The 16,523-nt window shown below is 37.3% G+C and overlaps 1 protein-coding gene across 2 annotated transcripts in view; it reads right to left on the bottom strand.

Moving 5' to 3' along the window:
- Positions 1-755: 755 nt before the first annotated feature.
- Positions 756-16,523, bottom strand: part of HMGCLL1 (3-hydroxy-3-methylglutaryl-CoA lyase like 1) — a 73,125-nt gene continuing 57,357 nt past the window's right edge. For both annotated transcript variants that reach the window (XM_021551240.3, XM_021551241.3), the window contains exons 8-9: positions 7,683-7,808; positions 756-5,592 (exon numbers count right to left, since the gene is read on the bottom strand). In XM_021551240.3, coding sequence (XP_021406915.1) covers positions 5,479-5,592; positions 7,683-7,808 — 240 coding nt within the window. In that variant the 3' untranslated portion in view covers positions 756-5,478. The remainder of the gene's footprint in view (positions 5,593-7,682; positions 7,809-16,523) is intronic.

The raw sequence follows: 16,523 nt of genomic DNA, 5'->3' as shown, positions 1-16,523 counted from the left end.
CAACACCAGAAGATGGTGCCATAAAACAGAGGACATCATTCAGTTATTTTTAAAAATGAGTGTGGTTGTCTTTCCACCAAGGTAATATAGTAATATATAGTATTTCTTATATATATATATATATATATATATATATATATAATATATATAATATATATAATATATTATCTATATAATATTATATGTATATAATTACTATATAATATATAGTAATTCTTATGTTCAAGCTAGTGAAGATAACTAACTGCAGGTCATGTTGAGACACTTCAAGAGTAGCTTGGGGTAGGGAATTTTGCTGTTGATTTTGCCAAGGAAGTTCCCTCACCAGCATTTTGATGTTTCAGACCACATGCTGAAATCATTCAGTCTCCCATGAAGTGTGTAGGGAATTTTAGACTCACTTAGCATCACTTAGACAGCACAGATTTCTGTCCTGCATTGGAACATCTGAAGTTAGATAATGCCTCATTGAAATTTTGGAACTCCTACCTCCATTCCTGTCTGTAGCTTTTAATGTTTAGTTAATGGAGGAAAGAAATGTTTTTCCAGTAACTTAAAAGAGATTTGTCTGCTATAAAAACACACAGGAACACCCGATTAAAAGGCAATCCTAAGAAAAAGCACTCAAAATGGATTACATGGTAACAAAGTCAACACAGGCATACACGTCAGTGACAGCTTATATTTGCAAATGCTGTATGCATGAGCTAGTTAGTCAGAGCTGCTGAATCTGGCATAATACATGAGCATATCAGTTTCGATAAACAGTGAGACAGATTTTATTTCAGCTTTAACACCACATATTGCAAAATCACAAGTGCATTTAACCAGGCAGATACATGAAAATTCCTTGATAAACATATCATCCCTTTGACATTGGTTTCAAAGGACTAAGTTGACTTTGGCTGTAGTCCTTCTGCCTGCTGTGTTATTGCAGCAATGAAGATCAACACTGCATTACAGCAGGACTGTAGAGAAAAATAATCTTTAAAAATATAATATAACAAAAGAAAAGCATTGATCAGCAAGTCAAAAACTGGAATTCATTTACTTCTTGCCACTCTTATACCTGTTAAGCCACTTTTCTAGATACTTCACAATCAGTGAAGAGAACACAATCAGTGTCAGAGATCATAGAAAAAAATCAGTGGCAAAAAGTACTGATTTTCTGATATCACAGTAACTAAACAATATTTCTATCCCTTAAAACAAACTGAGTGAAAAAAATGGGCAGATCTTATACATCCACACTAACTCTTTGGATAAGTATTATTTCATTTCAACAACACTGATCCCAAACATAAGAATTTTATCTCACAGACTTGCAGTCTTCATTTTGTGACTCCTTAATACAATAATAAAAGTTTTATTAACTCAAATGACACTATTAAGAGAGGAAAATTAGCCAAAGACTCTCTGGACTTATTCACAACACTAGAATATTTAGTTCTTATTTCATAAACTCTGGTTATACACAAAAATGAGCCATTAAAGTGCTGGTCCAGTGCCAAGTTGCCCTAATACATAAAAATTTAAACTACAAAGTAAGCTGCTGCTGGAAGACATTAGAACTGTATGGGATCCATGTCATTGCTGTGTTTTGGAAGACACTGAAGAATGATTATGCTCATACTACTGGAACTGATCAACATTTCCTCCAACAAAGAACACCAGGCATGTCTTCAACAATGTAATATCTTGACTTATAATTTTTATAATGACACTGTGATAAGAACACCTGCTCATGGAAACCAAACACAACACCTGGATGCAAGCCCTCCACAGCCAGGGGGCTACTTTAGGGTGAAGTGACAGCAATGTATTCAGCTGGAGACAGTGATAGGGACTAAAAGAGCAGACATCACTAGTCGTGTGTCACTCTGAGTATAAACATAAAGGTTTAGGAAGTCAGAAGCAATGTAGAGCCTCATCCCATGTCTTGCTATGTTTTTGAAAGGACCTCAGTTATTTTATTATGTGCTGAATTCAATGCTGACTATGTGAGTGATGCACACTCATGGCACAGCTATTGGATTAGCCTTTGCTATTAAAAGCAATAGATGCTTATTTTGTGGAGCCAGAGATTACGTGTCAAAATGTTTTGCATAGTCAAAATTATGCCAGCCCAGGAAAGCAGAGCAGCAGCATTTTATAAACCTAAAAGAATGTCATTAGGCAGAACATAAGATGTCTTAAGATTCTCAGTCATACTACAACTAAACAAGGATTTTATAGGGACTACTCACCTGGACCCACAGACATAAATTCATCTCAGGTGCCAATTTTGGCACACAAACACTGGGTTGGGGTTTTCTTTTTTTTATTCTGGCTCTATGTTTCTTTCTCTCATAACAATCCTGACAAACAATCTATTTGTCTGTGACCTCCACCCTGGATTAGGATAACTCATGATGTGGTTGAAGCTGAACATGTGGGTAAAGAACAGGCTCCAGAAGTGACTGCTCATCTTTTCCAATGCTCACATCATTACAGAATAACATACCTGCAATTAAGGCTCTCCACAAGTTTACAAGTAGTTTCTAAAACAGACCCAATAAAAAACTGAGACATTTTAGGTTGTTCATCCACATGATTTAATAGGTACCCTGTTTCACTGCATAGGGGGAATCAAGAGCCAACTGTCTGCAAACCAGACAGGCCAGATGGTAGGACCCTAGGATACACTGTGCACAGAGGCATAAAAATTGACACTATCTGTTCAGTTCCTTACTTGGCTGATAATAGAAGGCCTCACCACCACCTTCGAGTAAATAACCCTGCCATCCGTTACAGAGGCATTGACATTCTTTTCTTGGGATTTTTCTGGGCTTAGGAATTTTTAATTCCATTCTTCCCAGTGGCACAAATTCATCCAGATTTATGAGAAGGTGTATTCTTTTTCAATTCATAATCACAGGATAAGCTGAGATGGAAGGGACCCACAAGGATCATCAAGTCCAACTCCTGGCCCTGCACAGCACCATCCCCAAGAGTCGCACCATGTGCCCGAGAGCATTGTCCAAACACTCCTTGAACTCTGTCAGGCTGTTTCTGTGACCTCTGCCCTGAGGAGCTGTTCCAGTGCCCAACAACCCTCTGCATGAAGAACATTTTTCTAATATCCAACCTACACCTCCCCAATACAACTTCAGTCCATTCCCTCATGGTCCTGTCACAGGTGTGTATTTAATCTCCCCAGGCTGAGCAGCAAGCTCAGTCTCAGTTCAGTTGTTTAGTCTCACATTCAGGTTTGCATCACAACTGCTTTTTTTTCAAGGGCTGACTTCACTTGCAGTTTTTGAGAAGTTCAATATTGTTTATGTTTATATAAACATGCTTGCTCAGAGGGTCTTCCCCTTGGGTGAAAGAAAATTCATAAGGACCTACATGAAAACTGCATACTTCAGCTCAAAATGAGCCAATTCTGTGCCTACAGAGAAAATTAAACAGGAAAAATTTTTATTAAGTAGGAAAGTATTACAGTATGGTTAGTCACCTTCAGGGGTAAATTACACATAAATTAGGGAGTTTCTAAGATGTCAATTCTGGCACCACGTTTAGGCTTAACTGTAGTGCTGCACTTTCCTTACCTCTTCATTGGGTCTGATCCATTGCAGACTTTCTAAGTCTGTGAATGGTTCAAGACCTGGTTTTATTTAAGTTCATGTTTTGATATATGAGCTCTAGTGGCTGCTAAATAGCAAAGCCCCAGCTGAAACACGGGAAAAAAAAGGAAAGAGGTTTTTTGTGGTGATCCAACCATGCATCCAGGACAGGTCAAGAAAACCTTCAGGACTACTTGAAAGTCTTCTTACTAGACTCTTCAGAAAGACTATTTTGGAACGATAGGCAAGATATTTCTTGCCTCACCTGAACACATTTCTTTTTTTATCCTTTGATTTTTTACCATGAGAAAAGTAAACAAAGTAGCTTATATTGATTTTGACTATCATTATGGCATAAACGGAATAGGGGTATTATATCAAATTTATAGTTTTGTTTTGCCTGGAATTCAAAGACTGACTTTCTTAAACTATGCCAATTCTAACCTACACAAGTGGCTAAAAGATCTCAGAAAAATTCACTTTGGTATTTCAAAGGCAAACCATGACTCAGCTGTAACTTTGCAGACTTGAGTTCCAGACAAAAAAATTATTCAGCCTTTTCTTTTTTTTTTATGTGTTATCTTCCACTTTCTTTCATAATACCTTTTGACAAGATTTCTCATTTTTGAGGAAAATTGAAACTATGGATGAAGACCACAGTCCAGGGCTTTAGATTTTCACTTCAACAGGCCATGTTCAGAAACAATGTAGATGAAAGTAAAGTACACAGAGAAGTACAGACAGATCCTACACAACCAGCCAGTATGAGTACTGAAGTTTCAGGATGAAAAACATGACAGTATTTTCATGGCACACTTGAACATTTATATCTAGGATAAGGCTCTTTGAATTTGTCCATTTGTTCATTATTGATCTAAAAATGACAGTGCAGTTCATTGGCATCTTGTTGAACTAAGGCATTTAAAAGAACAGTATCATTATCAGTAGAGCACAAAAAAAAAAATTCTAAGTGGTCTCCTTTGTGTGAGCTAGTCCAGCAAAATACTATTATCCTAAAAAATCTGTGATTTTTGAATGAGTCTATCAATTCATAGCCTACAGAATGAAAAATCTATTTTTTTTGATGAAATCTTGGATGAAAATGTAGGCCTTTCTACACCACTATGAACCTGAATGATGTTGGAAACCTTGCCAATTATTATTGGCTTCATATAATTAGGTTTTAATAAGTTGACCAAAAAATGCAACTACAACAAATTTAACATATGTAACAGATAAGGAAATTTGCTGGAGGATTGGAAGGATCTGGCAGAGTGCCATTCACCACAATGTCTTGGAACAAGATAAAGTCATCCATAATTTAGCACATGTTAAACTAAATTTAAAAGAAGCTATATTGCTAAAAAATTCTTACCATGAATTCAGATTTGGCTCTGTGTTCATAACACAGTGATTTGACAAATGAAAAGCGAAAATTCAGATAAATAAAATACATAATAGAATGGCCACACACAGTGTGAGATTTCATAAACTACTTGAAGTATTTTTACTGTTCTGAAAGACATCTTGATTAAAATTTAACTATGTACTCACTGTTTCTACCCAGTTTTCCAGAAAATAACTAAAATTACAATTTAAAACATGGTAAAATGTCCTGGTGTTTATACATTTTTCTCATTGTAGAAGTACAGGGTTCTGTACTACAGTCATTTATTTCTTACTTACAAATCAGACAATTTCTGACAAGACAGTACAGTACAATAACTGTTCCCATTTAAAAAAAAAATATATATATATATTGGTTCTATTTTGTTTCCTTGAGTCAATGGTTTTCTTGTTTCTTTTCCTAAAGTAAATGTCGTTGGTCAAGGTAAATGGAAAATGTAATCAAGCTGCAAAAAGAAAAATCCATTTAATTGATAGTTCCAGTACTGAAGGAAGCTTGTGCAACCTTTGAGTTTGTTTTCTTGTTCAAAGCTGTGCAGATGAAGTTTCCAGCTTCCATCACAGCACAAAGATTTACTCCCTAAAAAGAGGTGAAAAATGTTAAGAATAATAAATGCACATGTTGAAAATGCTTAGACTCTAAGTTTTTTTGCTCCAGGGTCTAATTTTTGCAAACAAAGGGCCTGATTCATGTTATAGGTCAGTAATGGGGATCAGTAAAGTTACAGTGATTTACAGATAGTTACAGCTTCTAGTTGTCTGAAAGGTTCTACTACTTTGAGAGAGATTTTTTGTCCCATCAGCAGTGGACCAAATACTGGAGTAATATCTTTCAACCCCAAAAGAATCTGAAATAAAGAGCAGCAATTACAACTAGAAGTTAGAAGAAAAATATAGAGTCTAAATATGTACTATACTTATTTATAATCCAACACTACAAAACTTCATGCAAAAAGGATGAAAGGATTCAAAAAGCAAAGACTTGTGTTTTTCTACTGCATAACCTAAAATTTAAAATAAAACAAAACCTAAATAAAACAACCATCAAATCAAACAAAAGAAGAAATAGCATTTGATGGTGAGATTGTCTCCATGGGATTTGGTATCAACCTTTAGGACAAGCTGTAATCTTGCTTGGCCACCAGATTGTTAACAGATTAATCAATTTTATCAAGAAGCCTGGGACATGGTATATTTAATATAATCTGACTATTTTTGCTCAACTGCTTCCTTTTGCTATGAGTCAGTTGGAAATGACAATGAGTATTTTGCCCAAGGAAAGACTACACTGAAAGCATAAGTCTAAGGTGCATTGCAATGTAAAGTGAAATGCATGATTTCTCCTCCTTATTTCAAAGAATTGTGTTGTTTCAAAAGAATAAACATCTTCCGGAAGAGAAGCTACCCCAAAGTGTGTACAAACAGTTCAAAACAGAGTCCACTTGTACAGTAACATTGTGATTGAACATTTCCTAAACATGTGTCTGATATCTATCCTGAAGTCCACTGTAAGCATTTATCTGCAAATGAGAGCAGATAAATGCTTACAGTGAACTCTAAGGCACTGAATATGCTTTAACAGTGCCCAAGGAATGTGCAATTGAGAGACAAGTTCTGCAATCCTTTCATGTCAAGGAACTCTACTGGCATGTGCACCACACAGAACTGCAGCCTACAAACAAGTGATAAGTTCCAATGAGCTCCTCAGTAATTCAGATCTTCCTAATTCAGGTATCAGGCATTTAGATTTCTTTCTGTGGTAGTTTAAATGCATACCACGTTGTAGTTTTGGCAGTTCTTTATATGTTCTCCTTTGAACTTGACTCTCCATGTCCATGTGTAAATTAAACATAAAGTTATGGCAATGCCTGAGTTAGCACAAACTCATTATGCCCCAGATCCAGATAAATGGGGACCCACAGGAAGACCAAAGAGCACATTTATTGAAGAAGGCAATAAATGAGTCCTAGGAATACAGAATAATTAACATGCCAACCAGGGAGGGATACTAAATGGGTGCTCATGAGGTGTGGATGCTCACTGGTAAGGTTCATTAAAGTACAGCTCAGGTCATATAAGCTGCTCTGCCCTCTCCTCCAAGAACAGGACTGGTAATAAAAATGACTGTGAAGCCTTCTAGCCAGTAACATGTTTTGTACAATTTTGAAATATATTAAGTGGATACCTGAGAAATAACAATGTCCTGTGCTTGGGTGCCAAACACCACATTTTTTTTTCAACTTTGAAGTCAGAAAAATTGACAACAAATTAATAAGCACTATGAGCCAAATCCAAAACTGTGACAAAAACTGAGCTCTGCCCAGTCTTTCCACTGCTGAGATGATCAGCCTTCTGTAGCGATGTCTACAGTACTGAATTTAGTGTGGTTACTGAGGCAGAGCAATGACACAAAGCAGCAGCTACTAAGTTTCTCATAGCTCCAGGTAGGAAGAAGTAGATTATTCAAATTATGTTAAATATACAAACTATTTTTAGTCTAAATTGCTAATGAAGACAACATCATTCCTGTTACATGTCAAACCAAAAAACTACTATGGGCTCTGAATATTTTATTGTACAGCACAAGTTCTTGTGAGGTATGTATTATATATTTCCTAGAAAAATATTTATTTTTCCTTAAAGTCTTAAGAGGAAGTAAAAATATCTTACTGTGTTGATCCCCAAACCATTCAGCATGTATATCACATCCTCTGTGGCTACATTTCCAGTGGCACCTTTTGCATAGGGACACCCACCAAGTCCTGCAACAGATGAATCCACTACAGCAACTCCCATCTGGAAAATAACAACACAAAAATGAAGCATTAGCACAGAGTATTATTTATAATTTTTCATAAATAGCAGGCCATATGCATTGGTTACCATGCATAAAATATGCATTTCTCCACAAATGGGTATGTTTCTTGGAGGAAATTCCTTATAATGGTTTTAGTCCTGACATCTTTATAAGGTAAGACTTTTCAAAGGATATGGAACAAAGAACTAATGGTCCATTATGTGTGATTTTGGCAGATAAAATGATTGCTGTTTTATAGAAAGAGGTTTAAGTATTTTCCCTCTTTATCTTTCAACTTAGTGCTTTTAAATAACCTGCATCTAGTATGAAAGGTTTTAATGTAAAAAACAATCAATGGAAGTTCTCAATACATACATACAGGTTGAGCTTGGAATATTTTTAAGAGAATACTTGGTGCACAGTGTTAAGCTTTCTCATTTAAACTAGACTTAAATTAAGACTTGAAAAAATACTCAGCTGTGGTAAATTCATAATTGTTTGCTTTTTATTTTCTCCCTACTGCATTAAAATATCTTCTCTCTTCTGATCCACTCAGCATATTCATGATAAAAAGTAGTAAACCAGTTACTAACCCCATCCAGAAAATAATATTACATTTCCCATGGGATAAAGTCTTCCCTAGGAGACTGATAAGGGAGAGGACAAAAAACTGAGCCAGTGGCTTCCACCGATATGTTTAGAGAGCTTTTGCACCCTCTTCTTTCTATGATTTGATTTTAAAATAAAGCTGAAATTGGAAAGCAATCATTTTCTATTACAATATGTTAGGCATGTAATCCAGGACACTGGGTCTCCCTTGTCAGAGAAGGGAGTCTTCCCCTTGCCTCTGGAGGCATTCAGGCTCTACAGATAGAAGCTCTACAAATAGAAGCAGGCGAGGGAATTAGGCAGAACAATTATTAAGCCTTCAAAGACACAAGATCCTCTCTGCCTTAAGCACACTAGAGGGTTCCCTCCCCACAGGAATAATTTAGACAGACACACACCAAAACTGTAAGGCAGGTCAGGCAGACTGAAATTCAGTACAGGATTTCCTGTGCAGAGATACATTTTCAAGCCCTGACTTTGGGTACAGAGAGATTGAGAGTTAAAGCCATGCTTGTTACCCACATATGCAAGTCATGAAGTTTGGCTTAGAGGTCTGACTGCACAGATTGCTGATCCCTTTTCTGAAGAACCTACCTGCTCCTGCAGGCTGTTCTGCGAGCCCAAGCTTCTCCTTCCCAGAAGGATACAGATGCATGCAACTAGCTGGCAAGGTAGGAAAATGATACATCCTGCATGTTGCAGTTGTTAAGTCCCCTTTCCAAATATGCCCAGTAGTTGGTTTTTGAGTTCTGAAATAAACTACTGTAATATGGGTTTTTTTGTACTTCCAGTTTTAACAGTGCGCTCCATAGTTTTATCATTGGCTTTACAGACTCTTTGAACGTCCAACATCTCTGGAGAGCAATAATAAAGAAGTGTTGTCCCAGGTCCTATTCTTGGACAGAGAATATTATCTTGGTCTAGGTATCTCAAAGCCTGTAATAAAGACCTCAAAGGAGTCAAGGTGCATAACTGTGACAGGCAAGAGAGTACTATTTAATATTGCTCACATAATAAGAATCTCTAAAAAGAGATACTGTACTTTAAAGTACACTAATTTGTGATTTATTGAGTGAATCACCAAAGTGCATGCTTCACATTTCAGGCACTTGTGACACTCTTTGTTTATGTAAGCCACCAGTCAGAAAATGTGCTATATGACACATCTGTGTCCAGTACGCGGAGGATATGCATTCATGACAGCTGGAAATTCTGTCTCTTTTTGCACTAGCTGCTAAGATTCATACATTTACTCTAGAAGTCATTGGCCTAAGCTCCACAGTGGCAGCTCTCAGCTTGCAAATGTCCATGCAGAGACACATGTAAGGCTTTTTACTGGAAAGATTTAGGGTATGGTGGAGGTCTGCAGAAAAGGGCGCCTAACAGCTGGATGCACAGGTTGATACGAGCATGATCCCACTACTATGCCTGCTCTCTCAGTCTGATTTTAAGATTTCCAACATAAATTATTATTTCAGAGAGGAAAAGACAAAAAAAAGTGTCTTTCATGGAGTTTTTCCAAATCTGTCATAACTGCTAGAGCATTCTTCTTCATGCACTCATTTTCAGTAACTTTAAATGGGGATAAAACTATAGCCATATTAGGTGGTGAGGTACATCAATGCTGTTAAATTCCCAAGGAATATCAGCAGACTCAGAAAAAGCTTCAGTAGCATATAAACAGTCACTTTCTAATCCCAAAAATTTATCTCAATAAATTCTTGTCATTTTGCACAAATGGGAAAAAAAGTATCAACTAAATAGTATTTGGTAAAAAAACACCAAAAAAATCAGTAGTCTGCTCCAGTCCTTCACAGGGCACTCACTGTAAGTAAAACCAAAACCAATCTCCTCCAGCATTAAAAGAGCATTTTTTTCTAAAGACATTGAATATACACACATATTAATTCTTGATATCCTTGTACATACACTAGCAACCTCACTGTAATTCTGAATTTGCAGTGCAAATATTGCAGCAGAGGGGTAGAGGTGGCTTTTAATTGTTTGTTGAAAGTGTTGGTGATTGTGGGTGGGTACGGATATCACAGTGACTTGAAGGTAACATGAACCTATCTTTGTCTGACCACACCCTTGTATTCTCAGGCAGCCTTGTCTGTGTTATTCAAAGTACCCTCACGGGAAGCTGGAGTGAGCTCAGACAATTTATCTTACTGTAGATGCAAGAGCATATAAAACTCTGATGCCTTGTGCTGACTAAGCAGTGGGAGCAGTAATTTCCACATGTTGGACAGTGATAATTGCTGTGTCTTTTAAATCATTGTCTATTTTGGCTAAATATAAAAAAAAAGAGAAGGTCTAATAGCACCTTTACATTGGTAGCAGTCTTGGGGGGATGGCTTTAACCCTAGTACAGGACACCTAATCCATTACTTCCCAGAAACAGTGCATAAACACAAAGTCCCTAAAATTGCATCTCTATCAGGATGTATTTGCTATTTGAACATTAAGCCACTGTGAAGACAAGGTCTAAACATGGTATATAGTACAGCAACCCTGACTGACCTCCTAATCTGACAGTTCTTCAAATCAGTGATCTGAATATGCAGTGAGCAGGTGTCTCTCCTATAAGATAATGTCTTTTAAATTTCTCTTCACAATGCTTTTGAAAGGATATCTATTGCAATGTACTACTATTTCAGCAATAGGGTCAGCTGCATCTGTCTGCTCTTGCATGTTGCACAGACAGTTATCATGTGTGTGCTGGCCCAAGTGCAGAATCACCCCAGTTCATCTTCACTGTGGCCCCATTAAAAAAAAATCCTTAAATAATCCATACTCTAAGCTCCAATCTAACAGTACTAAAAACAGATGTTGGAAAACATCCCTCAGCAGTGCTACTAACTAATTTGGAGTTTGATATTACAGCCCAGCTTGTCCAAGCACAGAGTCTGAAATAGCAACTAATAAATAACTCCTCTGCACATCTGAGCAGCTATGAAGTTGTTTTGGTTTTGAAGCCATTAAAAGCACAAGGAGCTCTAATGTAAAACCTAAAAATTGACAAAATATGTAAAACAAGGTGTTTTCCTTCATGACATCTCCTATATTTGTCAGACTTTTACAGGAGATAATGAGTTTCAATGCTTTTAGCAATACAATCTTGCAAAAAAATTCACTGTCAGTATGATGTTTAAAAAGTCCACAGTCTCACTGTCACTTCCTGACAGGCACTAAATTGTGCTGAAATTCATGAGAAGTTGTACTGCAGCTATTTCATAGGATATGTCCTAAATGAGCCCTCACTGAGCTGCTTCCACATGGACGTGTGGGGGTGAACAATGGCTTGGCTTCCAGGACAACTACAGTACTTCAATATTTTTTGACAGTTTTTGATAATCACAAAATTCCTGACAGTGGTTCCTGAATACCTTCCAAACTCTAGCTTTGGCTAGCTTTAGCTTACTCTCTAGAGAAGGCAGAGGACTTTTTACTCTTGTCCCATATTAACTTCCTAATTCCCCAATGAGAAAGTAAAGAATTAAATTCATCACCTTTGTCAAACAGCCAATTTTAACAGGAAACCATTATTGCCAGTGACTAATAAATGCTTCATGTTTCTCAGTTTGCTTTACTAGCTCCCCATAACTTCTTGTTGGGACAGTCAGTCTCCTTCCTTACTGGTCTTTAAACCTGGTTTGTCTGGCAGAAGTTTATAACTTTGTTTCTCTCTTAAAAATGGCAAGGTCAGCATCAGTAACTCCAGGAAAGTATGTGGTATAAATCAGAAGCTATAAATCAGGTCTTTCATAAATTAGGCTTCTTCTAAACAAAAAGATTTTGAAAACATAATATCAAGGATACAAGGTAATCATTAAAGAGGAAAAGATTTGTGCCACAAAGTCAAGGGGCCACAGAACTGTGAAGTTCAGTGCCCAGTGTCTCAAAGACAGGGGCACGTTGCAGGTACTGCAAAGAATGGCTGCATTAGCTCAGCTTTTGTTCAAGGAAGGGAGAAGGCAGGGAGGAAGAAGTAAGATATGCCAGGTCAAAGGCTGCCCACACAAAAGGCAGTACAAGACTAATGCTATTTAATGCTCCAGCCTGGTCAGTGCCTAGCTGGCACTCTTGGAATGGTGTGGTTCTGCCACATTACTGTGTCTCTCTGGCATCAGTCTGCTACCCACAACCACATGGTATGCCACTGGCAAAAACACCCTCTCCTGTAGAGAGACAGAGAATTAACCAGACACAGAACTGACTATGCCAGCAATGATTTGTAAGGTTCAGTGGCAAGAAAGACCCTTCCCTAATTTGCATTGTCAAGTTGTCTAAAATCAAAGCTTGCCATTCTCCTGTATTTCATATAATAAATGTATGCAATATATATTATTTTGGTATTTAAGAAATTAGAAGCATAATTTTCTATGTATAAAGCAATAAAATGGGATAACATCTCTCTGTGGATATCTGTGACAGTTATCTGCATTTCATTCCTGCTTCTCTTTTTCTCTGCTTTTGCTAAAGGGTAACACATCACAAAACTACTTTTCTGAGATTACACCATCCCTATTGACCACAGGGTGTCACTGTTACATTAAAATATCTAATTTCCCAATTCACGTCGTTTGAAAATTAATACATCCATCGGGGGGAAAAAAATTCCTTTTCTTCCAAAACATATTGAGATGCAAGCAATTTGTGGGCAGACGTGCCACATAAAATAGGTTAATACTGCATTCCTTTAACTCATTGTACACATCTCTTTATATTGCTACTGACACATTTATTATAAGCAAAGCTGGCAATGACATCTAGAGTTAAAGTTCCCTAACACTTTCCGTCATAAGGCCCCACTTTCAGTTGTTTATTACTTTGTCAGCATTTAACTGCTGGAACTTATATTTTCCATACCTTGTCTCTGCCTCAGACTAGATTGTTTTGAAAGTTTCAGTGAAAAATAGACTTGGCCACTTCCGGGAACAAGTTTTGGGGAAGAAAAACATTCTGTTACATTAATATTCAATAAGTTTTACATGAGTTTCTTGGAGATATTTTTGTAGCTTTGCACTCTCAAGTTTGGCACAGAAGGGATACTGATCTTAAGAGATCCCAGTCTGGACTTCGTTACAAGCTTAGAGAAGCTCCACAGTATTTCCACCTTCTTGTCAGGAACTAGTCAATCTGGGAGTTAAAATACCCAAGAAGAGCAGCATCTATGATTTTTTTCTTAACCTCAAGAAAGAATTGTAAAGCAATTTCTCTGAGACTGAGTTGGAAAATCTGTGTCCCTGACTGATAATGCATCACCTGCACAAAAAGCCTGAGCAGTGAGGTCTGTGTTGCAGATCTGGCTCTTCAGAAAACATTCATGGATGTTTATTGGGAATCAATTGCATTCAACATGAGACTGGTTTTGAAATTTTGGACTGCTAATAAAAATCCTATGCCATAACACAATCAATGAAGCAGATGTTCACAAATCATTATTTTTATTGCCTATGCAGGCTTATTGTGCTCCTTTTATGAATATGTGCACTCTTATATTTAAAAACACCGGGTTTGCTGGTGTGGGGCTGTGCTCAACTCAAGCTCTCCCCTGCTAAGGAGCACAAAGCTGCAGGGGGAGCAGGAGGCACGCCAAGGTCTCCTTGCAACCCACGAAGATGCAATGGTCATCAAAACAGTAAGTGACTTTCCAGTCTCCCTTCCTTCCCTCCCCAGGCAAGCCAGGGCATTGCCAGATGCTGCTGCTAACTCAAAGTGAGTAGTTACTGCTCCAGATGCTCTTCAGCAGAAGTTGCTGCTCTCAAGCCAACCTGTGATGGTTTAACAATTTATCTGCTTACTGTGTCGTGAAATAACCTGATCTATAAACACAAGGTATTTGTTCTATAGACAAAAGTATGAACATAGTCAGGAGACCAATGAAATAGGTATGGAAGAGAAGATAATAGTCTTGGGGTCTGGAGGGAAAGGGAGAACTAGACAGAACAGGCAAAGGAGAGCTTTGGGGTAGGCTGGGATAGAACAGTCTAGCCCAGAGATGCAAAAGCTGTGCCAGGTCGCCTGAGCCCTACATATCATCAGGTAACAACAAGGTCTTTCTCCTATGCTACATGCCACTGAAAATGAATAAAAATAAACTGGAAAATAAATAGAGGGCTTTGAATGGACAGGGGACATAAATGATTACTTAACTCCATGGTAAAGTTCCTGAGGGTAGCTTTGGGAGAGGAAAATTAAGCTGGGACTGGATAAAGAATGCTTGGAGCTGCTGACTGTTATGGTCCAATGACAAAAGAAAAAAAATCCATTTCCATTCATGGCTCACAGAGGATAAGCTGAATAGACATATACCCACTACAATAAAATGGCTGAATTATCATAACATGGCATCAACAGAAAATGAGCTGAATGAAGGACAGAACAGGTAAAAATCAATGTTTAAGATGCAGGCTGCAGGCAATGCACTTCTCTGTGAGCCACAATACTGAAAAGGGCAGAGGACTACTACAAAGAATTAGGGAAAGGTCTAGTATTTGAAGTACATGTGGCAAATGTGGAACATGTGAATCTATCAGTGAAAATGGCAAATCTGACCCAAGCATGACAGCATTTTACCTACATTCAGGGAGCATATAATGAAGTTAATCTATCTTATGTACCCCTCTTACTGTATTGTACCTTAGAAAGAAACTACAAATTCTTTCAATCTTGTTTTTTTTATCCTCGCTGGCTTCTACCAACTCCCAGTCCTTCCCTTCCTACTGGAAGACTAATTTGTGTTGAGTCACTCTTCATCTTAAGCTGGGTGACCAAATGTTCTCGGAGGAATAATTTCTCTCATTTCTTATAACCAGAATACTTGCAGTATTATGCACTAAGTGGCAGTGGACACTACCTTTTACCAATGTGAGCAAATGAAATAGATTGATGACCAAAAAATCTATTGTTTTAAAATAAATTTGCACCAATGACACCATTTATAAAAACAGGGAAAGCAGAGCATAACTATTTTCATTTCACAGTACCACTATCATATATCAGCATCAAAGTATCTAAAGGAACAAATAACAGTATTTTAAATGCCATCTGACTTCAATTCAGCCTGAGCCTTCATGCATTGTTACAATTTTTCATATTATTTTAGAATGTACTACAAGGATATGTAGAATTTTGAATCCGAGTTTGGTATTTATATAATCCATAGTATCTTCTGCAGTTTGCATATTTGCAATTCATGCATAATAGATAACTTTGTACTTGGAATACATAATATATTTTTATAGCTGTTATTTTCTAGTGCAAGAGATTTCTTTTCTCATTTCTGGAGATAAATCTCACAACAGAAATGAACAATTGTGCATCCTCCTCAAGTGGAACAGATATGTATCTCCATCACTCACCATCACTCCATATTAGATTTAGGGTCAACCAAAAATAATTGGTACAATTAATGCTGTTAATAAAACCTGCGCTTTTTATTCAGACTCAACTACTACTTCAAATCTCTCTTAATTCTATTTTCAGAATCCCCTGAGTGAAACAATACTTTATTCTACTTTAGTATGTAGGATGTATGTACGTTCAGAGACTCTGCTCACCAATATTCATTGACAAAACACACTCAGCATAAAGAAAGGTGGATTTCCAAGATGTATGGTAAATTAACCTTAGAAAAAACTCCTGGCATTTGTTACATCTTCTGGATTGCACAGGTGCACATCCATCTTCTCCCATATATGGAAAATAAGAACTGCATCCTCCATTCAGATGCTTTTAACTTATTTACAGCTAGACTGGAGACAATATTTATCATCACAAAGTATAAAGCCAAATGTCCTTTTTCTTCAGGAGCACCAAAGATTAACAGATTAGAATGTTTTCCACATGTCCACTTTACTGTCAAGAGAATATTAAAGAAGTTTTCCAGCTTCCGCAGCTCAGCCAGATGTCAATGGATCCCACAGTGAAGCAAAATTGGCAGAGTAGCCTTCTCATGACCCCAGCATTGTTTTATCAAGGATCAGTTTGAAAGTATAAAGGGCCCATTTCTTGCTGAGATCTGTAATGTTTTTCAGCCCTTTTCCCCTGCAATTACACAAAAGTGCTGACTTTGTTGAACTACTGATATGCAGTAGTAT

The sequence above is a fragment of the Lonchura striata genome, chromosome 3 (genome assembly GCF_046129695.1).
Source record: "Lonchura striata isolate bLonStr1 chromosome 3, bLonStr1.mat, whole genome shotgun sequence".
NCBI classification, from domain to species: domain Eukaryota; kingdom Metazoa; phylum Chordata; class Aves; order Passeriformes; family Estrildidae; genus Lonchura; species Lonchura striata.
Note: the sequence above shows the minus strand (reverse complement) of the source record. Positions and strands in the feature narration are given on the sequence as shown.